At 41.9% G+C, this 25,809-nt stretch overlaps 1 protein-coding gene and 1 pseudogene across 1 annotated transcript in view; one reads left to right on the forward strand and one right to left on the reverse strand.

The window, feature by feature from the left end:
- Positions 1-16,862, forward strand: part of irs1 (insulin receptor substrate 1) — an 88,875-nt gene extending 72,013 nt beyond the window's left edge. The window contains exon 2 of the mRNA XM_048542582.2: positions 16,768-16,862. Within this exon, the coding sequence (XP_048398539.1) occupies positions 16,768-16,772 (5 nt within the window). The 3' untranslated portion in view covers positions 16,773-16,862. The remainder of the gene's footprint in view (positions 1-16,767) is intronic.
- On the reverse strand, positions 9,338-9,837 carry LOC132210518 (dual specificity protein phosphatase 12-like; annotated as a pseudogene).
- Positions 16,863-25,809: the final 8,947 nt, after the last annotated feature.

Consider the following 25,809-nt stretch of genomic DNA (forward strand, 5'->3'; position numbering starts at 1 on the left):
CCCTTCCACTGCTACTGTCTGCTTTCTATGACCACACTAGTTCCGTATCCATCTTACTAGTTCACCGCATGTGATCCCATGTGACCTCACCTTTTATACCAGGCTGCCATGATGGACCTTGTCAAAGGCCTCGCTAAAGTCCATATAGACATCATCCACTGGCCTGCCCTCATCAATCATCTTTGTCACTTCCTCAAAAAACGTAAATCATTTTTGAGAGACACGATCGTCCCCACACACAGCCATGCTGCCTATCGCTAATAAGTCCATATTTTTCCAAATGAGAGTAAATCCTGTCCCTAAGAGCCTTCTCCAATAATTTCCATACTGCTGATGCAAGGCTCACCAGTCTGTAATTTCCCAGATTATCCCTTTTGCTCTTCTGAAACCAAGGAACAATATTGGCTGTTTCTCCAGTCCTTTGGAACCTCTCCTGTGACTGAAGAGGGTGCAAAAATTTTGTACAAGGCCCTGCAATTTCCTACCTCACAACCTTAAGCATTCTGGGATAGATTGCATCAGGCCATTTGGTACTTGTCTACCTTAATGATGGTCAGAAACCCCAACATGACAACCTTCTTGAGATTGATACACCCCAGAATGCCAGCATACCCTTCTCTAGACTTCATATTGTCCACCATGTTCTTTTCCTTTGTGAAGACATGCAAAGTATTCATTAAGGACCACGCCAACAACTTTCGGCCTATGTATGAATTCTCTCCTTTGTCCCCTTGAGTGGACCTACCCTTTCCCTAGCTTCCCTCTTGCTCTGTGTTTATACTCCGTGGGATTTCCTTTAATTCTGTTTGCCAAGGACATTTCATGGCCCCTCTTAGCCTTTGTAACTCTAAGTTCTTTAAAGGCAGCTTAGAACACTGAAAAAGGGGAGTCTCATAAAGGGTCACTGGACCTGCAACATTATCTCTGCTTTCCCTTCATTGAAGCTGTCAGACAGTTTCTCCAGCAATTCCTGTTGTTGTTTTAGATTTCCAGCATCCATAGTTCTTTGTCTTTTGTTTAGATTACAACGCTTCCAAGTTTTGAATGTTCTACAAGCTTTCAAATTGTCCCCTGCACACCTATCTCTATACCATTAATGTACATCTGGAGAAGAAAGAATCTCAGTACCAGCTCCTGTGGACTTTGCCACAAACCTTCCTCTCACCCAGAAAGTAATGGGAGATGTTGCCCCTTCATCTTTGTAATGGTGGCTCTTGATAACCATGTTGGTCCAGCTGTGGCTCAGAGGTACAACTTATGTGACTGATATGCTGAAGATATTGTGTACAAAATCTCCTGAAATGCCTTTTTGACTGCTGGGTGATTGATGCCAATTCCAGTAAATCTCCAGTTTTCTGAATGGTTAGCGACCATAATTAGACATCATAGAATAAGATTTGTAGCTCAGGTTGAGGTTCTGGGTGTGAGTTTGCTCGCTGAGCTGGAAGGTTCGTTTTCAGACGTTTCGTCACCTTTCTAGGTAACATCATCAGTGAGCCTCCGACGAAGTACTGGTGTTATGTCCTGCTTTAGAAAACGAACCTTCCAGCTCAGCAAGCAAACTCACACCCAGAATCATAGAATAATTAGTAAGTATATATTTTTAAATTTATGTATTTTTCAGCAAGTATTTTGGAAGCCTGTAATTATTTGGCTTATCTGTCACAGTTTTTTTTTTAAGTAAGCATACAACATTTACAGACTTTTCATCCTCTAAACTTGGATTTGTAGTGGACAGCAAAGAAGACTACCTTAGAGTACAACAGGATCTTGATCAGATGTGCTGAGGAGTAGCAGATGGAATTTAATTTAGATAAATGTGAGGTGCTGCATTTTGGAAAAGGAAATCAGGGCAGGACTTATACACTTAATGATAAGATCCTGGGAGTGTTGCTGAGCAAAGAGACGTTGAAAGTGGAGTCGCAGGTAGACAGGGCAGTGAAGAAGGCGTTTAGTACATTTGCCTTTCTTGGTCAGTGTATTAAGTATGGGAGTTTGGAGGTCATATTGCGGCTGTACGGGACATTAGTTAGGCCACTTTTGGAATACCGTGTGTAATTCTGGCCTCCCTGCTATAGGAAGGATGTTGTGAAACTTGAAAGGGTTCAGAAAAGATTTACAAGGATGTTGCCAGGGTTGGAGGGTTAAAGCTTTCGAGAGAGGCTGAATAGGCTGGGGCTATTTTCCCTGGCACATAGAAGGCTGAGGAATGACCTTTTGTAGAAGTTTATAAAATCATGAGGGGCACGAATAGAGTGAGTAGACGAGGTCTTTTCCCTGGGGTGGGGGAGTCCAAAACTAGAGGGCATAGCTTTATTGTGAGAGGGGAAAGATTTAAAAGGGACCTAAGGGGCAACTTTTTAGTGCAGAGGGTGGTGTGTGTATAGAATGAGCTGCCAGAGGAAGTGATGGAGGCTGGTACAATTACAACATTTTAAAAGGCATCCAGATGGGTATATGAATAGGAAGGGCTTAGAGGGATTTGGGCCAAATACTGACAAATGGGGCTAGATTTATCTTGGATATCTGGTTGGTATGGACAAATTTGACCAAAGGGTCTGTTTCTGTGCTGTACATTTGTGACTCTATGACTCTAGTACCTGACCTACATCTAGTGAGGATTTGAAAATGATCCTCAAAGCATTTCTGTTTCTTCTCTGCCTTCCTTGAGCAGCCTACAATTTATCCTGTCCTAGTGATTTATCTACTTTCAAGGAAATTAGTCGGTCCAGTCCTAAGCTTCTCATTGTGCCTAAAAATAATTTTTAAAAATTAATAACCAAGTTGAAATGATATTATTTAGACATTGCTGCATAAACTGTCAATCTGTAGCACGGCTATAATTTTATGTTAAAAGTCCCCGTTCATTTGATCTATATAGTTTTCCTATGATAATTTAGACAAATATATGCACAAATCAGAAAGACTGCGCAAAATCCTGAACATTCAGCAAATATGGCCTGGCCCACATGTGGCTGGGTTTGTGGATACAATATTGGACTATTCACTCACCTCAGGGCCCACAGCATCAGAATGAAAGCAAGTCATTCTCAATACTGAAGAACTGCCTCAGAATTGAGAGGAATTGTACCACCGTTTATATAAACCGAGCTTTAAAATACAGTCCTTGTTGTCCTTGGTGTTTTAAGGAAGAGCTTATAAAGGATATATAATAATCAGGGTCGCTCCTCACACAGTATTATTGATTTATTCGCATGATTAATTCCTGCTTATCTTTCACTTTATAGTGACAAAACAGTACTCTCAGTCCTCATTGGTTCAAATAGCATTGTAACTCACTAGATGTTCTCTTTTTCCAGTTTTTTGCTTCAGTTTATTTGTATAGATCACTTCAATCATCCAACTGTTCGTATGTGTCCTTAACTATTTTGAAGCTATTGTAAAGTTGCTGTAGTGGGGGAGAAAAAGACCATTTGTTCAATATTAGCAAGAGACGACATATGTTGTTTGGCCTGATGGAGATGTCCATGTCTGCCTTCCCCTCACTATTTCTAATGTATTTGACAGTTTGTATATTGAAAAAAAAGAGTTGCTGCAGTGAAACATAATGGTTGTCAGGTGCCACTGGAAGTGCAGACTTGAATAAATATGCTGCCTTGGCTCGCCCTGAGAAATTGTGTCTGACTGCCATTTAATTTGCTTTCCTTCCTGAGTACTATAATTACATGTAATTAGGTACACTATTGAAATGACACAACCTGATTTTGTTGCTTAAAAAAAAACTATTGACCCTGTTAAACTGTTTCATTCTACAGGTTCATTTATATTATAGAGCAACCTTTGAGAGCTGCTGTGCACTTTGAGTTTCATCACCTGATAAAACTAGCCCGACAGCAAATGTGTATGAAATAGAAAAACAGAAACAAAAATGGGGCAGGAATACTCATGGCTTCCCCCCAGCCTCAATGTTTCTAATATCCTGAAGCCTTTGCATTTTCTTTGTGAAATAGTTTTAGAATAACTCAGTAACCCTGTCCTAGCTTTTTAAAAGCAAGAAACCGGACAGTTATTGTAAATGCAGTTTACAACACAGTTTGTTTGAGCAGAGAGGAAAGTCTGGTTGTGGATGAGCCAGACCCAAGCAGTATGTGTGAATTGAGGTTCAGCAGGTAACGAGTAGCTGACTGGTCTGGGGAATGGCGACCAGTTTGTCTGTGATAAAGTCCTTCTGCCAGCCAAGAACAATGTGTTTATTCCCAGGTGGCTGAATTGCTTTTAGGTGTGATTGATTAGGCATAAGTGATCAGACCTCCAGAAAAGAAGGAGCTATTCTACTGTCTGCAGTTTTTTTAAAAATAAAACACCTGAAGCCTGTGGAAAGTGTCTTTTATTTCTCTTTGTCATATGTCAGAAGTTGTGACTCTTAACTGATGGTCAGGCGCTTTGTAAGTATGAAGCAGAGCTTCCTGCAAGTAAGTGACAGAACTTGAAGAGGGAAAACCGAGCAGCAGTAGATCCTGACGAACCAAAGTGATCATCTCGGTGGACTGTATGGATAGAGACCCTTCAGCTGTCTTCCTGGTACTTCTTTCCACCCTGAGTCTAAAAGACAGGAAATTTGAGACATTTTGCCTACTTTTATTACGTCTCTAACTCATGTGATTCATCGAGGTATAGTGGGGTTTGACTTCCAGCACACAACCCCAGTGAGGTGCAACACAAAGAGAAATCTCATTATTTTGGCCAGTTTCACTGTTAGGCACAGGAGCAACAGCTGTGGAGCAAGTCTTGAATTGTAGTCAGATTGAACAGATTAGTATACTGACTGCCTTTCATAACCACCAACAGTCTCAAAAGCCTTGCAGGTAACTAAGAAGCTTTGATGTATAGTCACTGCTTAATGTAGAGGAGACGGTATCCATAGTGCACAAAAGCTTCAACAAACAGTAGTATTAAAATAGCCTGAGAATGTTTTTATAATGCTGATTCATAAACATAGGCTGAGACACTGGGGATAACTCCCCTGCTTATCAAAACAGTGCTTTAATTTCATTGAGAGCTGTTGACGTGATATCAGTCACATTAATTCCCCCCACCCATTCAAACCTATCTCCCTCTGAACTGACTGAACTCTGTATCCTGAGATCCGATGCTGTCCTTGTCATCAAGCCTGCCAACAAGGATGATGCTGTTGCCTGCGGTTCTCACCTCTACATTGCTGAGTGCCAATTCTTGGATACCTCCTCCTCTCTCCCCCTGGACCATAACCCCATCATAAAGCATCAGGCCATTGTGTCCACAACTGTCACCAACCTCATCTCATCTCGTGATCTTCCTCCTCGCAGCCTTCCAGCTCATTATTTCTCAACCCCGTCTGGCCTGCTTGCACTTTCTCCCTGCAATCCACAAAACAGGCTTGTTTCTGTTCTGCAGAACATTTTTCTTCTTGCCTCAACTGTAATTTTTTCCCCTTTATTTTGAAGAGGTGACAGAAGATTGAAGGCATAGCAGTAGACATTGTTAATATGGACTTCAGTGAGGCATTCGACAAGGTTTTGCATGATAGACTAGTCGGCAAGGTTAAATCACGTGGAATTTGGGGGAGCTAGCCAATTGAATACAAAATTGGCTTGTAGGTAGGAGACAGAGGGTAGTGGTGGGGGGTTGTTTTTCAGAGGAGGAGGCCTGTGACCAGCGGTGTGCTGCAAGGATCAGTGCTGCATCCGCTGCATTTTGTTATTTATATAAATAATTTGGGCATGAACACAAGAGGTAGCATTAATTAAGTTTGTAGATGACACCAAAATTGCAAGTGTGGTGGACAGTGAAAAAAGGGTTATCTTAGAATACAAAATAAGAACCAAAAGATCTGCGGATGCTGTAAATCAGGAACAAAAACAAAGCTGCTGGAAAAGCTCAGCAGGCCTGGCAGCATTTGTGGAGGAGAAAAGAAGAGTTAACGTTTCGGGTCCGGTGACCCTTCCTCTGAACTGACGGTGGAGTAGGGAGTAAACGATAGGCTAGAGCCCAAAGAGAGAGAGAGAGAGAAAGACAGTTGGATAGACAAAGGAGATGCCAACAATCAGGCTGGGAGGGTGAAGAGTTGTTAACTAACGCTTTTTTTTTTCTCCTCCACAGATGCTGCCAGACCTGCTGAGCTTTTCTAGCAACTTTGTTTTTGTTATCTCAGAATACAGTGGGACCTTGATAAGATTGGCTAATGGCCGGAGGAGTGGAAGATAGGGTTTAATTTATATAAATACAAGATGTTGCATTTTGGTAAGGCAAATCAAAGCAGGACTTGTACAAAGAATGGTAAGGCCCTGGGGAATGTTGCTCAACAAAAAGACAGTGAAGGTATATTGTTCCTTGAAAAAGTGCATTCGGGTGGTGAAGAAGGCATTTCGAAAGCTTGCCTTCATTGGTTGGTGCATTGAGTACAGAAGTTGGGATGTCATGTTGCAACGGTATAGGACATTGATGAGGCCACTTTTAGAATGTTGCATTTGTTTCTGATCTCCTTGCTTTGGAGGGATTTTGTTAAATTTGAAAGAGTTCAGAAATGATTTACAAGGATGTTGCCAGAGTTGGAGGTTCTGAGGTTTGGGAAGTAGTTGATTTGGCTGGGGCTATTTTCCCTGGAGCGTCGGAGACAGAGAGGTGACCTTCTAGCTGTTTATAAAGTCATGAGGGACATGGATAGGGTGAATAGATATGGTCATTTTCTCAGGGTAAGGGAGCCCACAACTAGAGGGGACAGGTTCACGGTGGGAAGGGAAATATTTAAAAGGGGCCTGAGAAGTCCAGACCCAAAACGTCAGCTTTCTTGCCCCTCTGATGCTGCTTGGCCTGCTGTGTTCATCCAGCTCTACACCTTGTTATCCCAGAAACCTGAGGCATATAAATAACAAGCAGGATGGAACACCAATGCTTCACTGAAGGCTCACTCACGATGTTATCTAGCAAGGTGATGAAACATCTGCAATCAAACACATTGGCTCAGCGAGCAAGTCTACAACCTTGTTTCGTGGGTTGCTTTCATCACAGCCTACTTATTGTCTTCCGCTCGGCACTCAGCATCAGTTGATCACCTCTTCTGACCTCGCTTACTATGGTTGATCCCTTGTCTGCCTACCCGTTTGATTATATTTCTTCTCTCTTCCACCCGCGCCCCCCACACTTCCTTTTCGCTTCCCTCCCCCCACCTCCCTTCATTCTCTCTCTGCGGGCTCTAACTCCCATCTCCCCTGCCATCCTCCAACCTTGTCTGAAGAAGTGCCACTGGAATGATGTTAATTCTGCTTTCTCCCGAAACATGCTGCCAGACTTGCTGAGTTTTTCCAGCAGTTTCTATTTTTGATTCATGTGGAAAGACTGCATTTTGACAGTGCAGCACTTCGTGGAGCGTCTCCTTTTACATTGTGCGCATATCCTGGAGAGGGATATGAACCTGTGATGTTCTAACTCTTAAATGAAAATGTTCCCAACTAAACCATCGCTGTGGTTTTCACTTTCCTTTCAGAAACATATTCTTGAAGCTTTTTATGCTGTAATTATCTGGACTTTCATGAGAATACCAATGTAAATGTTCCTTGTTTTTGACTATATGAGGAGAGAGTGCTGATTGATGGACAAGTGGGCACTTATTTGTAGGCGAACAAAGTGTGGAGCTGGATGAACACAGCAGGCCAAGCAGCATCTCGGGAGCACAAAAGCTGACGTTTTGGGCCTAGACCCTTCTTCAGAGGGTCTAGGCCTGAAACGTCAGCTTTTGTGCTCCTGAGATGCTGCTTGGCCTGCTGTGTTCATCCAGCTCCACACTTTGTTATCTTGGATTCTCCAGCATCTGCAGTTCCCATTATCTCTGATCACTCATTTGTAGGCTGTTTGCCTTAGTTATCATCCCAGCAGAACGTTCTCTAACAGCTAACTGCTGAACCACCTTTTGATTTTCAGACGGGTTTACTCTGGTTGAGGAATGAACGAGAGAACACTGCATCCTATTTTAAATTGAAATGAGTACACATTCTTTTAGACAATAGACAATAGGTGCAGGAATAGGCCATTCGGCCCTTCGAGCCAACACCACCATTCATTATGAACATGGCTGATAATCCACAATCAGTATCCTGTTCCTGCCTTATCCCCATAACCCTTGCTTCCACTATCTTTAAGAGCTCTATCCATCTCTTTCTTGAAAGTAACCAGAGACTTGGCCTCCACTGCCTTCTGGGACAGAGCATTCCATATATCCACCACTCTCTGGGTGAAGAAGTTTTTCCTCAACTCTGTTCTGAATGGCCTACCCCTTCTTTTAAACTGTGTCCTTTGGTTCTGGAAAGAACAAGGCTTTTTTTGTTTGGATCAACTTTGCAAATTAATACACTTTATCACTTAGCCTATTGAGGAGTTGAGTGCTTGGACAGTTAATGCATCCAGACGTGACTTAATAGCAATTAGATGTGAAAAATATGTTGATGATTATTTGGATCAAACACTATTTCTTGTGCACCAACAAGTGATGAAAACAAGAGGTTAAATTTGTTTTTGGCCTATTCTATCATGAGCGGCACGGTGGCTCAGTGGTTAGCACTACAGTCTCACAGCGCCAGGGACCTGGGTTCAATTCCAGCCTCAGGAGACTGTCCATGTGGAGTTTGCACATTCTCCCCGTGTCTGTGTGGGTTTCCTCTAGATGCTCCAGTTTCCTCCCACAGTCCAAAGATGTGCAGGCTAGGTGGATTGACCATGCTAAATTGCCTGTAGTGCTCAGGGGTCTGTGGGTTTTAGGGGGATGGGTCTGGGTGGGATGCTTCAAGGGGCGGTGTGGACTTGTTGGGCTGAAGGGCCTGTTTCCACACTGTAGGGAATCTAATCTAATTTAATCTAATCTATTATAATTTTGATGTGAACTCCAATTTTGCATCTTTTTCCAAACCTGCAGTGGCAGAATGAAAGACAACTGAGGAAACTTATTCTCAGACAAATTATGACCCATGTTCTCTTTTCAAATTAGAATGAGAAATGATGTACTTGTGCTGGCCATAATACAACAGTTGCAAACTGTGGTGCTTCAATTTCCTTTAAAATAAAACCTTGGATTCTTCGTATATGCTCACATGTTGCAGGTTTTTTGAACCATTTTGATTGTACTGCAAAACAGTTTATCAAATCAATGTGCATACCTTGACAATTTTTGAAACAGCAAATGCATAAAATGTATAAATCTGTCCCAAGTAAATGCCATGATCTATCCTTCATGTACCAGATAATATATTTTAGATTAAGGAGTGATGGTGAAAGTTTAGCCCACTTTAGTAGTTAGTAAGATGGTCCAGCATTTTCACTTTTGACAACACTCACATGACAGTATTATTCAACCACAAATATTTTTCACACTGGCGAAACTCAAATGCTTCACTTCATCAATGTGGTTCTTGTGAATCTGGAAGGCAGGAACTACCCACAGGAACACCAATTACTGTACCAGTTGAAAGATCCCAAATTAGGTCTGCACTTTGGGCAAAATAAGTATCTGTCCAAAACACCAAGTAGTGCAGGTTCCATCCATTGCAGTGGCTTAATAAAATATGATGTATATCTGGTCTGATCCTGTCTCTGAGTTTGTGTCACTTCCTTGTGAGTAAACACATTTGGTCCAGATCCAAGTACCTTATTCAAGGTACTGGAGCAATGAAATAAAGAATGCCTACACTTCCTACACCTGTCAGAAACTTCATTTGTTTTCTCTAGGCTCATGGGATCCAATGGAAGTTTCTCCTGAGTTAAGTCCCTTCACTCAGGGTACTTGATGACTTTCTACAGTTGACACAGTATGGAATCGGCACTTGTGAAATCCACTTTACAACCCATCATTTCACATGTTGCAGATTGTGGCATTTATATCACCTTTGGACAGTATTCCCTGGAAGCTGCGTACACGCGTGCAGCTACTCCAGCATTCCGCGCTTGGCAGTTAGTGTGCTGAAGCCTGTCACACTGATTTCTACTTTTGGAAGTCACTATCACATGTCGCCCTCAAAGGTTCGGACAGCTGAAAAATAGAGGGAGCACTGCGTTTGAACCTACCATAATTCTTTCGAAAATGGGACAAAAATGTATACAGAGAAAAAAAACTGAGTGGGCTATTTTGAAACGTGAAGGGAATAATACTAGTAATTCTTGTTAAATGAATGTGGCATGGTTTATTGAGTGAATAATTATCATTGTTTCCAATCTAGATCAGATGCGCTTCCGGTTTCAGAATCTCCCATTCACAGCAAATGACAACCTTCTTGCATTGAATGAATATTCTGCATTTTGCTTTGACCGATCTCATGACATCTGATGCATTAGTAATATCCTACAATTTAATAATAAAATCACACAAAACATCAAGAAGGACGGCACGCATATTTTTACTCTTTGGGAAACATTTTTTCCTCTATCAATATTCATCTGTTTCATTTGAAGTGAAAGTGATATGCGATGGTTTGGTTTGTGAGACGTATGTTGACCTATAGACATTGGACATCCTTGTGTAATTTCCTTATGGGTATTATTGCCTCGTGAGCTCCTCTTGGTGTAACCATTTGCGCACTAAAAAGCTGTTAACTTGGGCATTTATTCCAATCATTATCAGTTCATAACTTTACTTCATTTTCACCCATCCAGCAGTTGTTACAAAAGCCCTTGCCGGGAACTTGATGTTTGTCATTTTACATTTGAAAATTACCATTGGCTTTAACTTGATTCCATCATGAATGCGGGCCATGACCATTGTGAATATTGTGTCCTGTTTTTTTTACCACAACTGCTTTTGAACCTTTCCATTCCACATTTTGGCTGCCAGGCAAATTGATGGGTGTTTTACCCATGTTTCCAATGTGAACTAATAGGTACTAGTGTTTAATGAAGAATTTCTAGAAGCTGGTCATTTTGGGATCTAAGTCTTTTGATACCCTCTGGAAGTCTTGGTTTCCTACACTAACACTAAACATTTTCATTTCATTAAGCAGCTGCACCAGCTGACTGTTAGTGTGAAACTTTAACTGCACTTGGATTAATTTGGCCTGATTAACTATTTATATACAGATGGGATTTCTCATGCTGCTGTTACGGGTCTGACACATGGCTTTGAAAATCAGGCCACTAGCTGTTAGTGGTGGCTGTAAAGTTTTCTTCATGGAAGATTGCTACATCCATTCTCATGTCAGTTCCCTCTCTGCGTATGTTGAGGTTTTATAGAATATTGGTGAGGCCTCTTCTGGAACACTGTGTTCAGTTCTGGTCAGCCAGTTATTGGAAGGATATTATCAAGCTGGAGGGGGTTCAGAAGAGATTTACCAGGATGTTGCCAGGTATGATTTGTAAGGAAAGGCTGGATAGGCTGGGACTTTTTTCCACTGGAGCACAGAAGGTGAGAAGTGACCTGATACCAGTTTATAAAATAATGAGAGGTATAGATAGAGTTGATGTTTTTTTTGTCTTTTACCTAAGATGGGGGATTTCAAGGCGAGGGGCCACATTTTTAAGATGAGAGGAGAGAGGCTGTTAAAGACACAGGCAGTTTTTTTACACAGAGGATGGTTTGTGCACGGAATGAACTTCCAAAGGAAATAGTGCGTGCAGGTACAATTACGGCTTTTAAAAGGCATTTAAATAAGCACGTGAATAGGTATGGTTTTGGGGGATGTGGGCCAGGAGCAGATGGGTGGGACTAGTTTAGCTTGGGACTACATTCAGCATGGATTGGTTGGACCAAAGGGTCTGTTTCCATGCTGTATGACTCCATAAGTTGGCAAATGTTACAATTTCAAGCTTGAAGTTGGCCTCTCTGTTCATTCGTTTTTCAGGTGGCCACATCATTTGCAAACCCATACACAATCTGCTGCACGTGGATGTGTCTTAAATTGACACACATTTTCTGAACAACACAGCCGTATTGCCTGTTTAATCCTATGCACTGACTTAACGTGTACATCTTGCAAGTACAGCACATTCCACAGAAAGGATCGATGACTTGATTTATAAGTTGAGTATCTAGAAAAGCATGAAATCTTGGTGCCAAGAAAATTCAGTCATCTTCATGTGTTTGTAGATCACAGCAAACAAGTTGACAATGTTTGTTTGACCATTTACATAGAGACTTTCGATTATAATAGAAGTGTTTGAAATGAAGGAAAGTCCCGTATTTAAGTAATTCTCCTAAAGGGAGTAGCTAGCTTAATCTAGAGAGGAGTCATGACAGGAGATGTCAGACCAATGGTGTGCTTCTCTTGCATGATGTAGGAAATAAGGGAAGCTTCCAGTGTCCCCGACGACTACATGTGCAAGAAGTATGTCCAGCACCAGCTACTGGCTAATTGCATATCAGAGCTGGAGCTGTGGGTGGACTCACTGTGGAGCGTCTGTGATGCTGAGTATGTCATGGAAGACAGAAGGGGACATAGGTAGATAAATTTCTGCCTGTAAGAATAAGAGGGCAATAATAGTAGGAGACTTTAACTAACCCAATTTCAATTGGATTTCAAACAATATAACATGCATTAAGGTTGAAAAACTCATATGAGGAAAATTTGTTAAACGATACGTGACAAGCTCAACATGAGACATTTTTCTGGGATAGTAAGAACTGCACATGCTGGAGAATCTGAGATAACAAGGTGTAGAGCTGGATTAACACAGCAGGCCAAGCAGCATCAGAGGAGCAGGAAAGCTGATGTTTCGGGCCTAGACCCTCCTTCAGAAAAACTGAAGAAACTATTTTCTGAAGAAGGGTCCAGGCCCGAAACGTCAACCTTTCTGCCCCTCTGATGCTGCTTGACCTGCTGTGTTCATCCAGTTCTACACCTTGTTGTCTCAGACTTAATCCTGGATTTAGTTTTGAGAAATGAAGATGGGCAAGTGGGTGAAGTGACAATGGGCAGTCATATCAGGGTTGGTCATAATTCGGTTAGATGTAGTATTATTACAAAAAAGGGCGGGGATATATCAGGAGTAAAAATTCTAAACTGGGGGAATGGAAATTTTGCAAAAACGAGAAGTGATTCTGATAGACCTCAAGAAACTACAGATAGTCGTGAGCACAGCCCAGTCGATCATGCAAGCCAGCTTTCCTTTCAGTGACTCCATCTATACTTTCTGCCATCTCAGGAAAGCAACTAACATAATCAAAGACACCTCCAACACTGACGTTACTCTCTTCCACTCTCTTCCATCAGGTGGAAGATTTAAAAGATTAAATGCATGTATGGGCAGATTCAAAAGCAGCTTCTTCCTTGCTGTTATCAGGCTTTTGAATGGACCTCTGAAATATTAATTCCGATCTCTCTTGCTCCACACATTCTCTGCAGCTGTAACGTTACATTCTCCACTCTGTTCTGCTACCCTGGTGTTTTTTTCTGTTCATTTTGTGGGATGTGGGCCTCTCTGGCTGGGCCCAGACTTTCTTGCCCATCCCCAGTTGCCCCTTGAGAAATTGGGAGTGAGCTGCCTTCTTGAACTGCTGCATTCCTCCTGCTGTGGGTTGACCCACAGTGCCCCTGGGGAGGGAATTCCAGTTTTGACCCAGCAACAGTGAAGAAACGGTGATATATTTCCAATTCGGGATGGTGAGTGACATGGAGAGGAGCTTGGAGGTGATGGTGTTCCCATGTATCTGCTGCCCTTCCACTTCTAGATGGAAGTGGTCATGGGTTTGGAAGGTGCTGCCTGAGGATCTTTGGTGAATTTTTGCAGCACATCTTGTAGATAGTACATACTGCTGCTACTGAGCATCGGTGGTAGGGAGAGTGAATGTTTGTGGACGTCATGCCAATCAAGCGGGCTGCTTTGTCCTGGATGGTGTCAAACTTGTTGAGTGTTGTTGGGGCTGCACCCATCCAGGCAAGTGGGGAGTATTCCATCACACTCCTGACCTGTGCCTTGTAGATGGTGGACAGGCTTTGAGGAGTCAGGAGGTGAGTTACTTGCCGCAGTATTCCCAGCTTCTGGCCTGCATTTGTAGTCACTGTGTAAATGTGGTGAGTCCAGCTGAGTTTCTGGTCAGTGGTTACCTCCAGGATCTTGATAGTGGGGGGGGTTCAGTGATGGTAACACTGTTAAGGGGTGGTGGTTAGATTGTCTCTTATTGGTGATGGTCATAGCCTGACATTTGTGTGGTGCGCATGTCACTTGTCACTTGTCAGCCCAAGCCTGGATATTGTCCAGATCTTCTTGTATATGAACATGGACTTCTTCAGTGTCTGAGGAGTCCGAATGATGCTGAACATTGCACAGTCAGGGCGAACATCCCCACTTCTGACCTTATGATGTACTTTGTATGATACGAGCTGCCTGTATAGTTTGCAAGTGATTCGGCTGAGGGGGCCTAGACAAGACCACCAATGGATACACCAGTGGGAGGTACTAAAAAGTGAGATCCTTCAGGCACAAAACATACATGTCCCATCAAAAATAAGAATAATATTTCCAAATCTAGACTCCCATGGTTGCTCGAGGAAAAATACAGGAGAAGATTACACAGAAACAGAAAGAAAACTTGTGATATCCACAACAAAGCAACACTGAAGACAGCCTAGAGGAGTCTAGAAAATGCAGGGATCAAGTTTTTTAAAAAAATAAGAAAATCAAAGAGAGGGCATGAAAAAGACATTAGCAAGCAAGACAAAGGAAACCCTAAAGATGTGTAATCAGTGTATGAGGAGCAAAAACATTTTCAAGGAAAAAGTGAGATCTATGGGAAGTGAAGAAGGGTTTTTGTGTGAAGATGCAGAGGGTATGGCAAGACTTTTTAGTGAATTCTTTGTCTCTGTAGTCACAAAGGAAAGGAATGATTTGGATATAGTAATCTAAGAGGAGCAGTGTGAAATATTGGACAAAATAACTGTCAAGAGAGGAAGTGTTAAAGGAGCTGGAATTTTTGAAAATGGGCACATTACCAGTGCAAGATGGATTGTTCCCTAGGGTGTTGGAGGAAGACAGGGAGGAAATCACAGAATCTCTGAGGATTGTTTTCCAATCTTCTCGAGACACAGGTGAGGTGCTTGAGAAATGCAAATGTCATTCCATTGTTCAAAAAAGGTACAAGGGAATGCCAAACGAAGATAGGCCAGCTAATCATACTTTGGGCAGTGGGCAAATTGTTAGAATCAATCCTGAGTGATCAGATAAGCTGTCACTTAGAAAGGCATGGTCTAGTTAGAGATAGCATGGCTTTGTTAAGGTTATGCCTTACATATTTGATTGGATTATTCAAGGAATTGATAAGGATATTTGATAAGGGTAGTGAGGGAATAAATTTAAGGAGGTCAAAGAATAAAAGTGAATACACAATAAATAGGAATATGCTGAGTGGGGTAGATGAAGTGAGAGACCTTGATGTGCAAGTGCATTGATCCCTAAAGGTCACTGTACAGGTAAAAAAGGTTGTAAAGAAGTCCTGTGGAATGCTCTCTTTCATTGGCAGAAGAATCAAATATAAACATAAGGATATGAACATGAAACTGTATAACTCATAAAAATACTGAATGGCCTGGACAGAGGGGATGTTGGGAAGGTGTTTCCATTGGTAGGAGAGACCAGGACCCAAGGGCACAGCCTTAGAGCAAAGGGAAGACCTTTTAGAACGGAGATGAGAAATTTCTTCAGCCAGAGAGTGGTGAATCTATGGAATTCACTGCCACAGAAGGCTGTGGAGGTCCGGTCATTGAGTACATTTAAGACAGCGATTGATATGTTCTTGATCATTAAGGGTTACAGGAGATAGCAGGAGAATGGCGTTGAGGAACTTACCAGCCATGATTGAATGGCAGAGCAGACTCATTGGGCCGAATGGCCTAATTTCTTCTCCTATGTCTTACGGTCTCATGGTCTTAAGGCACTGGTGAGGCCATCACTGGGGCTTTACGTGAAGGATGTAATTGCTCTGGAGAGAGTGCAGAGAAGGTTGATCAGAATGTTGCGGAAGAGTAACTGGACCCAAAACATTAACTCTTTTTTTCACAGATGCTGCCAGACCTGCTGAGCTTTGTCAGAAACTTCTGTTTTTGACTAGAATGTTTCTAGAGCTGCACAGTTGTAGCTAAGAGTAGAGATCGGAGAAGTTGGGGTTGTTTTCCTTGGAACAGAAAGGGCTATGGGGTGACATGATTGAGGTATACAAAATTGTGAGGGGTAGAAATAGGTTCCTTCTGTCTGCTCTATTTCCCTTGGCAGAAATTTCAAAAACCAGGGATCACAGCTAAGTGGCCGAAGGAATAGAGCGGATGTGTGGAGAAAACGTTTTTCACAGAAGATGGTGTGTGTATGTAATTCACCGCCTGAGCTGGTGGAGGCAGAAATCTAAGTCCTTTTTAAAATAACCTGAATCTGCGCCTTTAGATTCTGTAAACTGCAGGGATTGATGGGATTTAAAGGGCATCTAGGTGCATTGATCAACATGGAGAAAATGGGCCAAATTCCCCCTTTCTGTGCCTTACTTTTCAAAGGTTCTCTTTCTGCTTGCTTCATTTAAGCAATTGGTATGCAGAATTTTGTTCATGTATAAGATATGAAAACAGAAAGTATGGAAATACTCAGCACATCGGGCGATAGGCTGTTGACCTGAAGTGTTTACTTTGATTCACTCTCCACAGATGTTGACTGAGCTGTTGAGTATTTCAGTATTTTATGTTGTTATTTCAGATTTCCATTACATGCAGTATTTTGCTTTAGTTTATATTATAAGCTGGTTGTGTTGCATATTGTCTAATTTTAAGCAATGGAAACATCCTAATTTGATTTGTTTTTCTGTTTTCATTTCAGAATGACATCTCCTTAATCCTCAGCAAGCCTTGCACGGACTTAATGAGTGTGAAGCTGGATGAACACAGCAGGCCAAGCAGCATCTCAGGAGCACAAAAGCTGATGTTTCGGGCCTAGGTCCTTCTTCAGAGACTCCGATAGGGTCTAGGCCCGAAACATCAGCTTTTGTGCTCCTGAGATGCTGCTTGGCCTGCTGTGTTCATCCAGCTTCACACTTTGTTATCTTGGATTCTCCAGCATCTGCAGTTCCCATTATCTCTCACGGACTTAATGAGTATTTAGTTTGAATAATTTGTACAGTACATTCAGGACCTCGCACTCTTTCACATAAAGAATGGTACAACAGATCACTATCACTCCAATTTGCTGCAAGAAACCTCAGGACATTATAATTTTCTGACTGGATTGCATATTCGCCCGTGTATATGCCTGGAGCGCACAGTGTGCGCACACATGCACTACAGCGAATCTGCCTCTGTTCCTTCATCAGCACATTCTACTTCAACAATCTCTGTAAACAAATGGGAAGACTGCCATCAATGCAACTCAGATGCCTAACCTGGACTGGAATACACAAACATTTTAACCTTGACTTTCACATGCTGCTGAAACATTTAAGGTTTTCACTGTAAATTATTAAGTATAGAAGTATTGATTTTTAAAAGTTGCTAATGTTTGGAAAATACATAATAATATTTAACATTTTTTGCTTCCTTTATATTGATACTTTTTTGAACTGAAAATGTAATTTTTTTCTGATGCACATGCATTATTGATGTATCCGAGATAAATTTCCAGTTCTGTTATAAACAGGGATTTTTTTTGTTTAAAACTTGTGAATATATGCAGTACAAATGGATTATATTTCCGTTCTTGGATGAAAGCTGTTTATACGTAGCATAATCCCGAAGTGCAGGCTTTGGTGAATTGTCATATTCATCATTATGGCTATTGTACTAGTAATACAGCCCTCTTGTCTTGGGTTGATTTAACAATAATTTTGTACTCTTCCACTCTGTGAGATACATTGCTGTCAGGAGATGCTGACATTACTGTACTGTACATAGTACTTGAATGTCAGTGGAATTTGAAACCATAGTCAAAAGCAATCAAATTGAGTCTTCCTTTTCTTTGTGTATATATAATGTACCTGGACAGCGTATACATACATAACCTGCCCCAGAATGGACAATATTGTGGTTGTAATTTCTGGATCCTGATTCCTCATCCCTGCAAGTAATAAATTAGAAACTGATTATATTTGTGCCTCTTGTCATTTGATTAAATGATAGATTATATCCTTAGACCTCATAAAATGTATTTCCTTAAAATTTCATTCATAAATTTGCCAGGAGTTACAAAATGTGGTTGCTTCTGGTAGCACCAACGGATATGTATGTGAACGTTCTCAGAACCTGTGAACAGTATAGCACAGTACAGGCCCTTCAGCCCACAATGTTGTGCTGACCTACTAAGATCAAACTACCCTGCATACCCTACATTTTACTATTGTCCACCTGCCTATCCAAGAGTCACTTAAATGTCTCTAAAGTATCTGACTCCACTACCACCGCCGGCAGCACATTGCACATGCCCACCACTCTCTGTGTGAAGGACCCAACTCTGACGTCTCCCCGGTACCTTCCTCCAATCACCTTAAAATTATGCCCCTCGTAATAGCCACTACCGCCCTGAGAAAAAGTCTGACTATCCACTCTATCTACACCTGTCATCATCTTGTACACCTCTATCAAGTCACCTCTCATCCTTCTTTGCTCCAATGAAAAAGCCCTAGCTCCCTCAGGTTTTCCTCATTAGACGTTCCCTCCAGTCCAGGCAACATCCTGGTAAATCTCCTCTGCACCTTCTCTAGAGCTTCCACAACCTTCCCAAAAATGAGGCGACCAGAACTGAACACAATATTCCAAGCGTGGTCTAACCAGGGTTTTATAGAGTTGTAGCATAACCTCGTGGCTCTTAAACTCAATTTCCTCTGCCAATGAAAGCTAACACATCACACGCTTTCTTTACAACTTTATCAACTTGAATAGCAACTTTGAGGAATCTATGGGTGTGGACCCAAGACCCCTCTGTTCCTCTACACTGCCAAGAATCCTGCCATTAACCCCATATTCTGCGTACAAATTTGACCTTCCAAAATGAATCACTTCACACTTTTCTAGGTTGAATTCCATCTGCCACTTCTTTGCCCAGCTCTGCATCCTGTCAATGTCCCGTTGCAACTTACAACACCCCTCCACGCTATCCACAATTCCACCAACCTTTGTGTCATCGGCAAACTTACTAACCCACCCTTCCACTTCCTCATCCAAGTCATTTATAAAGACCACAAAGAGCAGAGGTCCTAGAACACATCCCTATGGAACACCACTGGTCACCAAGCTCCAAGCTGAATATTTTCCATCGTCCACCACCCTGTTCTCTTCTATTGGACAGCTAGTTTTGTATACAGACAGCCAAATTTCCCTGAATTCCATGCCGACTCACTTTCTGAATGAAGATTGATTCAGATGCGAAAGTTAACACTGCTCAGATGAATTCCAAAAATGCAATGGTAATTTGAGATTTGAAATGTGTAGAAGTGGAATTTCAGCAAAGGGTTAAGGTAAGGAATCTGATCCTGGAGACAACGAGATGAAACTGGATCAGGAAATGTGCCTTGTATTAATAATAACAATAATTGATTGAAGAATGTGTCTCTCCCAGAAAGGGTTTCTAATTTGTGCATTAGGATGTGAATTGGGTACAGATATTAGGTGGACATATGCAGGACAAAATTCCCTTTATGCTGACCAAATAATGTGGATATTTTCTCATTTGTCTTACAAGCATAAAAGTGGCATGTGGAAATGGGCTAAGGATCACTCGTTCCAAGCTAACAACTGTCCAGTCGTCTTCACATTAATGAAGAAATTCACATTAATGTGGAAATTTTTTTAAAAATTTGAAAAATTTTGAGCAAGCTATTTCTTGCTGTTAGAATTAGGTTTTATGGTTACAATACAGGGAATGCCCAAGTCTTTTCACTGACAGGATGCTGACATCCATTCAAAAGGATTTGAGCCAGAGTGATGCCAGGTAACTGGTTATATATCCTAGTGACTGGCTGATCGAATCAAACAGCATGTTCCTTCAATTATTCATCGTAGGCAGAATACAGACCACACTCAATCAGCCTGGACTTACAAAACCCAAAACACAGCATGTTAGATGTGGTTGAGTGAGTAGCACTTGCTGAACAATTCGGAGTGCCTACTTTAAAAACAAAAGAACTGCGGATGCTGTAAATCATGAACAAAAACAAAGTTGATGGAGAAGCTCAGCAGGTCTGGCAGCATCTGTGAAGGAAAAAACAAAGTTAACGTTTTGGGTCTGGTGACCCTTCCTCAGCTTCTCCAGCAACTTTGTTTTTGTTCCTTGTTTTAATTCTGAGTGTCTAGTAGCTGCTGATAAACAATTTTACTCATGGAGTTATTCAACACGGAAACAGGCCCTTTGATCCAACTTGTCCATGCCAACAAAGTTTTCCAAACTAGTCCCATTTGCCTGAATTTGGCCCATATCCTTCTAAATCTTTCCTATTCATGTCCAAATCTCTACCAAATGTTGGAATGGTGCTTGTATCTACTGCTTCCTCTGGCAGTTCATTCAACATACGAACCACCTTTCGTGTGAAAATATTGCCCCACATATCCCTTTCAAATCTTTCTCCTATCACCTTAAAATTATGCCGTTTGGTTTTGAAGCCCCTGACCCTTGGGAAAGGCCCTTTGCAATTCACTGTATCCATGGTATCTATGCTTTTATGATTTTATAAACCTCTATAAGGTCACTCTACAACCTCCTATGCCCCTGGAAAATGTGCTAGCTTATCTAGTCTCTCCTTAGAGCTAAACCCTCCGGTCTTGGTAACACCCTTGTAAAGCTTTTCTGTTCCCTCCCCATTTTAATAATATCCTTCCTATGACAGGGTGACCAGAACAGTATACAGTACTCCAAAAGTGGCCTCACCAGCATCCTGTACAACCTCAAGATGATGTCCTCACTCCTACACTCTGATCAATGAAGGCAAGTATGCCAAACATTGTCTTTACTGATCTGTCTACCGGTGATGCAACTTTCAATGAACTATGTACCCGAAGCCCCTAGGTCTCTGTTCTACAACACCCCCAGGACTCCACCATTAACTCTGTAAGTCCTGTTACCAAAATGTAACACCTTCACATTATAACATGGCTCTTTTTGCTTGATGGATTTGACACAGATTCATAGAGGGAATGGCTGCCTGAAATTACAAGCAATAGTAATGGAATGAAATTGCCCCCACATTCAGTTTATTTAGTTTAAATTTGATACAATAATCTAACATTTTATACACTGTCAGTCTGATTTGGGTTTGAGCATAAGACCGAGTGGCAAAGAAGTGGTATTTATCATTGTTGACGAGCATAACGGATCGGTATGACAGGTCGGCACAACATTGAGGGCCGAAGGGCCTGTACTGTGCTGTTATGTTCTATGTTCTATTGTTATACACGTTTATCTCTTTAATATTAAATATGTATAAGGAAGATCTCTATTGAGATGTTTACTTACAGCAGCAATGACCTACAAATGTTACCACTTTTTTTAATAGCTCTAAATAAATGTCTTCAAGGACCAGGCCGATATACTTACTCTTTCCTGTTTCACTGGATTGCCAGTGTGGCATCTAATCTTGACCTGGGGTATTTGTAGGTTTTTAAACATGTAGCCATTTCTCCCTGATATAATGCATCATAACTATTTGCTTCTGGCTACCATGACAATGCTTACAATCGGTTCGTCTGTGATTATCTCACACCGTGTCATTTGACTGCATGCCTTATAATTTAGCCCGTGAATTCCATATTTGTAGGAAGCATAATAACTGTCAGGCTTAAGTGATTTACAACAGAAGTGCTGAAACCAAAACGTGACGTTTTTCTGACTGTCAAGTTCCAGATGGTTTCTGTTTTATATGAGGAAACAATTGCACTTCCTTTAAGTTGTTTTTTTGTTCTAAGAGACCATGTTTGCTCAATTTATGACCTTATGACTATCTACAGAAGTTATTTTAACAAGAGCTGAGAAGCCAATGAATGAAACTACCAACAGGAGCAATAATGGGCTTTGAAATGACCCTTTACTGCGATCACTTACCGTGGGGTATGCCTGAGCAGTCACATTAAAAGAACAGGTTGTGTAAACGGCCAACTGTCACTGTGCTTCAAAATGTCACCATTCAACGCCATTGGATTTCAGCTACATTAAAGCTGAAGCTTTTGTTTTCCTCCTTTTCTGTTCCATTTTAACCCTCACAAATCCAGAATTCAGATCATGGTAAACTTTGTTATTAGTCTTTGGGTAGTGCAGACCTGTAGCCCTGCACATCTATTTTCATTTATATTTGAGACAAGAAGATATTTAGAGAGGAATACATTATTTTATAATTAATATCACAGAATAATGTGGCACAGCAAGAAACCATTCGGACCAGCATCGACAAACACTTCCAGTCCTGACCTTATGGTGGATGGAAGGTCATAGACAAAGCAGCAGAAAATGGTTCTGCTTAGCACACTACCCTGAGGAACTCCTGCAGACGTATCCTGGAGCTGAGATGACTGACCTCCAACAGCCAAAGCTATTTTCTTGTGTGCCATGTGTGACACCAAACAGCAGAGAGATTTCAATGATTTCCATTGATTCCTCACAGACTCAATACTGAGTTCAATAATTTTAGGGCTTGAACACTTTCTCCCATGTCCTTACCCAAACTCCTACTCACCAGGCCTTGTCATCACATGGACTGCAACCACAAACAAGCCATTGTCAGTCACTAATGAACCCTATTAGCAGCTATTCGGTCCCCTAGACCTACCTTTACCCATTCCTTTGTCTGACCAACTGTTCTCCTCTGTTGTTTACTCTTCTCCCCTCCCCCCAGCCTTCCTCGAGCATATTTACCAACCTATTAGAACTACAGTCAGTTCTGAAGAAGGGTTACAGGACCTGAAGCGTTAACTTTGCTTTCTCTCCACAAATGCTGTTAATCCAGAGACCCGGCAAATGTTCTGGGGCACCAGTTCAAATTCTGCCATGGCAGATGGTGGAATTTGGATTTAATTAAATCTGGAATTAACAGTGTAATGAATATTCCATTGTCGATGGTCAGAAAAACCCATCTCGTTCGCTCATGTCCGTTAGGGAGTGAAACCTGCCATCCTTACCTGGTCTGGCCTACATGTAACTCCAGACCCACAGCAATGTGGTTGAATCTCAACTGCCCTCTGGTCAATTAAGGACGTACAACTAAATGCTGACCTAGCCAGTGATGCCCTCATTCTGTGAATCAATTTTAAAAATAAAAACCGCTTCAAAGTCTGTCCACTACCTACAAGGCACAAGTCAGGAGTGTGATGGAATACTCCCCACTTGCCTGGATGGGTGCAGCCCCAACAACACGCAAGAAGCTTCACACCGTCCAGGACAAAGCAGCTGCTTGAATGGCACCACATCCACAAACATCCCACTCCCTACACCGCAGGTGCTCTGAAGCAGCAGTGTGTACTATCTACAAGATGCACTGCAGAAGTTCACCAAAGATCCTCAGGCAGCACCTTCCAAACCCACGACCACTTCTCTAAAGATGGATGAAGGCAGCAAGTCCATGGGAACATGGCCACCTGCAAGATGCGCCCAAGCCACTCACCATGCTGACCTCGAAAGATTTGAATTGATTTGATTCATTGTTGTCACCTGTACTGAGTGAAAAATATTGTTTTGCATGCTAACCAGATGAGTCATATGTTACATAAGTATATCAGGGTAATAGAACAGAATGTAAAATATTATGTTACAGCTACAGAGAAGGTGCAAAGTAAGATCACTCTAATGTTTGAGAAGTCCATTCATAAGTCTGATAACTGCTGAGAAGAATCTGGTCTTGAATCCATCAGTGCATATTTTCAAATTTTTGTATCTTATGTCCAATGAAAGATGATGGAAGGGAGTGTTACAACTCTCCGTAATTTCCTGCCATTCTGGGGAGAGCAGTTGCCATACCAACTGTGATGATTCTGGATAGGATCCTTTCTACGCTGCTTCTATAAAAATCGATAAGAGTCATTGCAGACATGGCAAATTTCCTTAGCCTTCTGAGGAAATAGAGGCACTGGTGTGCTTTCTTGAATGTCGTGTCGATGTGAATGGATCGTAGGTGACATTTACTCAAGGAGCTTCAAGCTGTTGACCACCTGTACCTCTGCACCATTGATATTGACAGGGGCGTGTCCTCTACTCCACTCCCTGAAGTTAGTGACCAGATCCTTTGCTTTGCTAACATTGATGGAGAGATCATTGCCTTTACGCCATCTCAGTAGTTTGTCTCTCTCTTTCCTCTACTCTGTTTTGTTGTTGTTTGAGATCCAACCCACTGTGGTGGTGTCATCAGCAAGTTTGTAAATGGAGTTGGAGCAGAATTTGGCCGCACCGTTGTGAGTGTGTGAGGAGTATAGTAAAGGGCCTTGCACAGCACCGCAGTGTTCCAGAGAAGCTCAACACAAGCTGGAGGAACAATCTCTGATTTTCCACTTTTGGACCCTGCAGCCCTCCGGACTCAATATAGAGTACAATAATTTTGGGCCTAAACTGTCCCATATCCCAGGCTCCCACCCCACGCACCAGGCCTTGTTACCACATAGCCTGCCACTATATACCCCCTGTTTTTAGTCACTAACTGCCCCCATTTACAGCCATTCACCCTCCCAGCCTGATCGTTAGCAACTCCTTTGTCTGTCCAACTGCTCTTCTCCATCTTTGGGCTCTATCTTATCGTTTACTCCCTACCCCACCCACCTCGCTATTTTCTGTATATAAACTGATGTTTTCCCAGCCACCATCAGTTCTGAGGAAGGGTCACTGGACCTGAAACGTTAACTCTGTTTTCTCCTCCACAGATGCTGCCAGACCTGCTGAGCTTTCCCAGTGATTTCTGTTTTTGTTCCGGTGTTGAGAATTATGTGGAAGAGGTATTATCGGCTATATTTACGGATTGTAGTCTGCGGGTCAGGAAGTCGACATCACTGTTGCTGGACAAAATCCTCTTCCCATTGATCTTCCTACAGCACACAGACTGCAGTGGTTCAAAGCAGCACCAGCACCTCCTCAGGGACAGCTAGTGATGGACATTGAATGATGGCTTCTGTCCCACTAGTGAATAAAAAACAAGGTGCTGTTTGATGACACTGTTGATGACACTTTCCAACACTTTACTGATGATCCGTGCTCTTGTACTTGATGTCCCTATGAAAAAGCCAAGGACGCTGTCTGCTTGGAGATGATGGCAACTGCAGATGCTGGAGAATCCAAGATAACAAAGTGTGAAGCTGGATGAACACAGCAGGCCAAGCAGCATCTCAGGAGCACAAAAGCTAATGTTTCGGGCCTAGACCCTCTGATGAAGGGTCTAGGCCCGAAACATCAGCTTTTGTGCTCCTGAGATGCTGCTTGGCCTGCTGTGTTCATCCAGCCCCACACTTTGTTATCTTGCTTTATTAGCTGCTGGTGCTACCTGTCCTCCTTCAATGATATGTTTACATATGCACCCAAATCCCTTTGCTCCTTCACCTCGTTTAGAATTGCACCCCATCTTTTACATTGTCTATTAGTTGTGACCAAAATGCATTGCTCTCACATTGCTCTGCATTGAATAGGTACGCTTGAAATCTAGTCTTAATATTACACCAACATTATATGTGCAAATACTTTTTTTTTAAAAACAAGTTCCTTACTTGGAAAGAACTTCAACCTTGACTGGCTTTGATGAAAATATTCACTTTTTCACATCTTGCAGTTCCAAATTTAGTATCTTCATAACAAATAAAAACCTTTGAACCATGAAAATGTTGTACTGTCTTCAAAAATAATTGTAGAAACTCAAGCTTTTTCTTCCCATTTCTTTAAATTGAGAATTAAATTATTGCATTGATTCCTCTTGCA

The sequence above is a fragment of the Stegostoma tigrinum genome, chromosome 14 (assembly GCF_030684315.1).
Source record: "Stegostoma tigrinum isolate sSteTig4 chromosome 14, sSteTig4.hap1, whole genome shotgun sequence".
In the NCBI taxonomy this organism is placed as follows: Eukaryota; Metazoa; Chordata; class Chondrichthyes; order Orectolobiformes; family Stegostomatidae; genus Stegostoma; species Stegostoma tigrinum.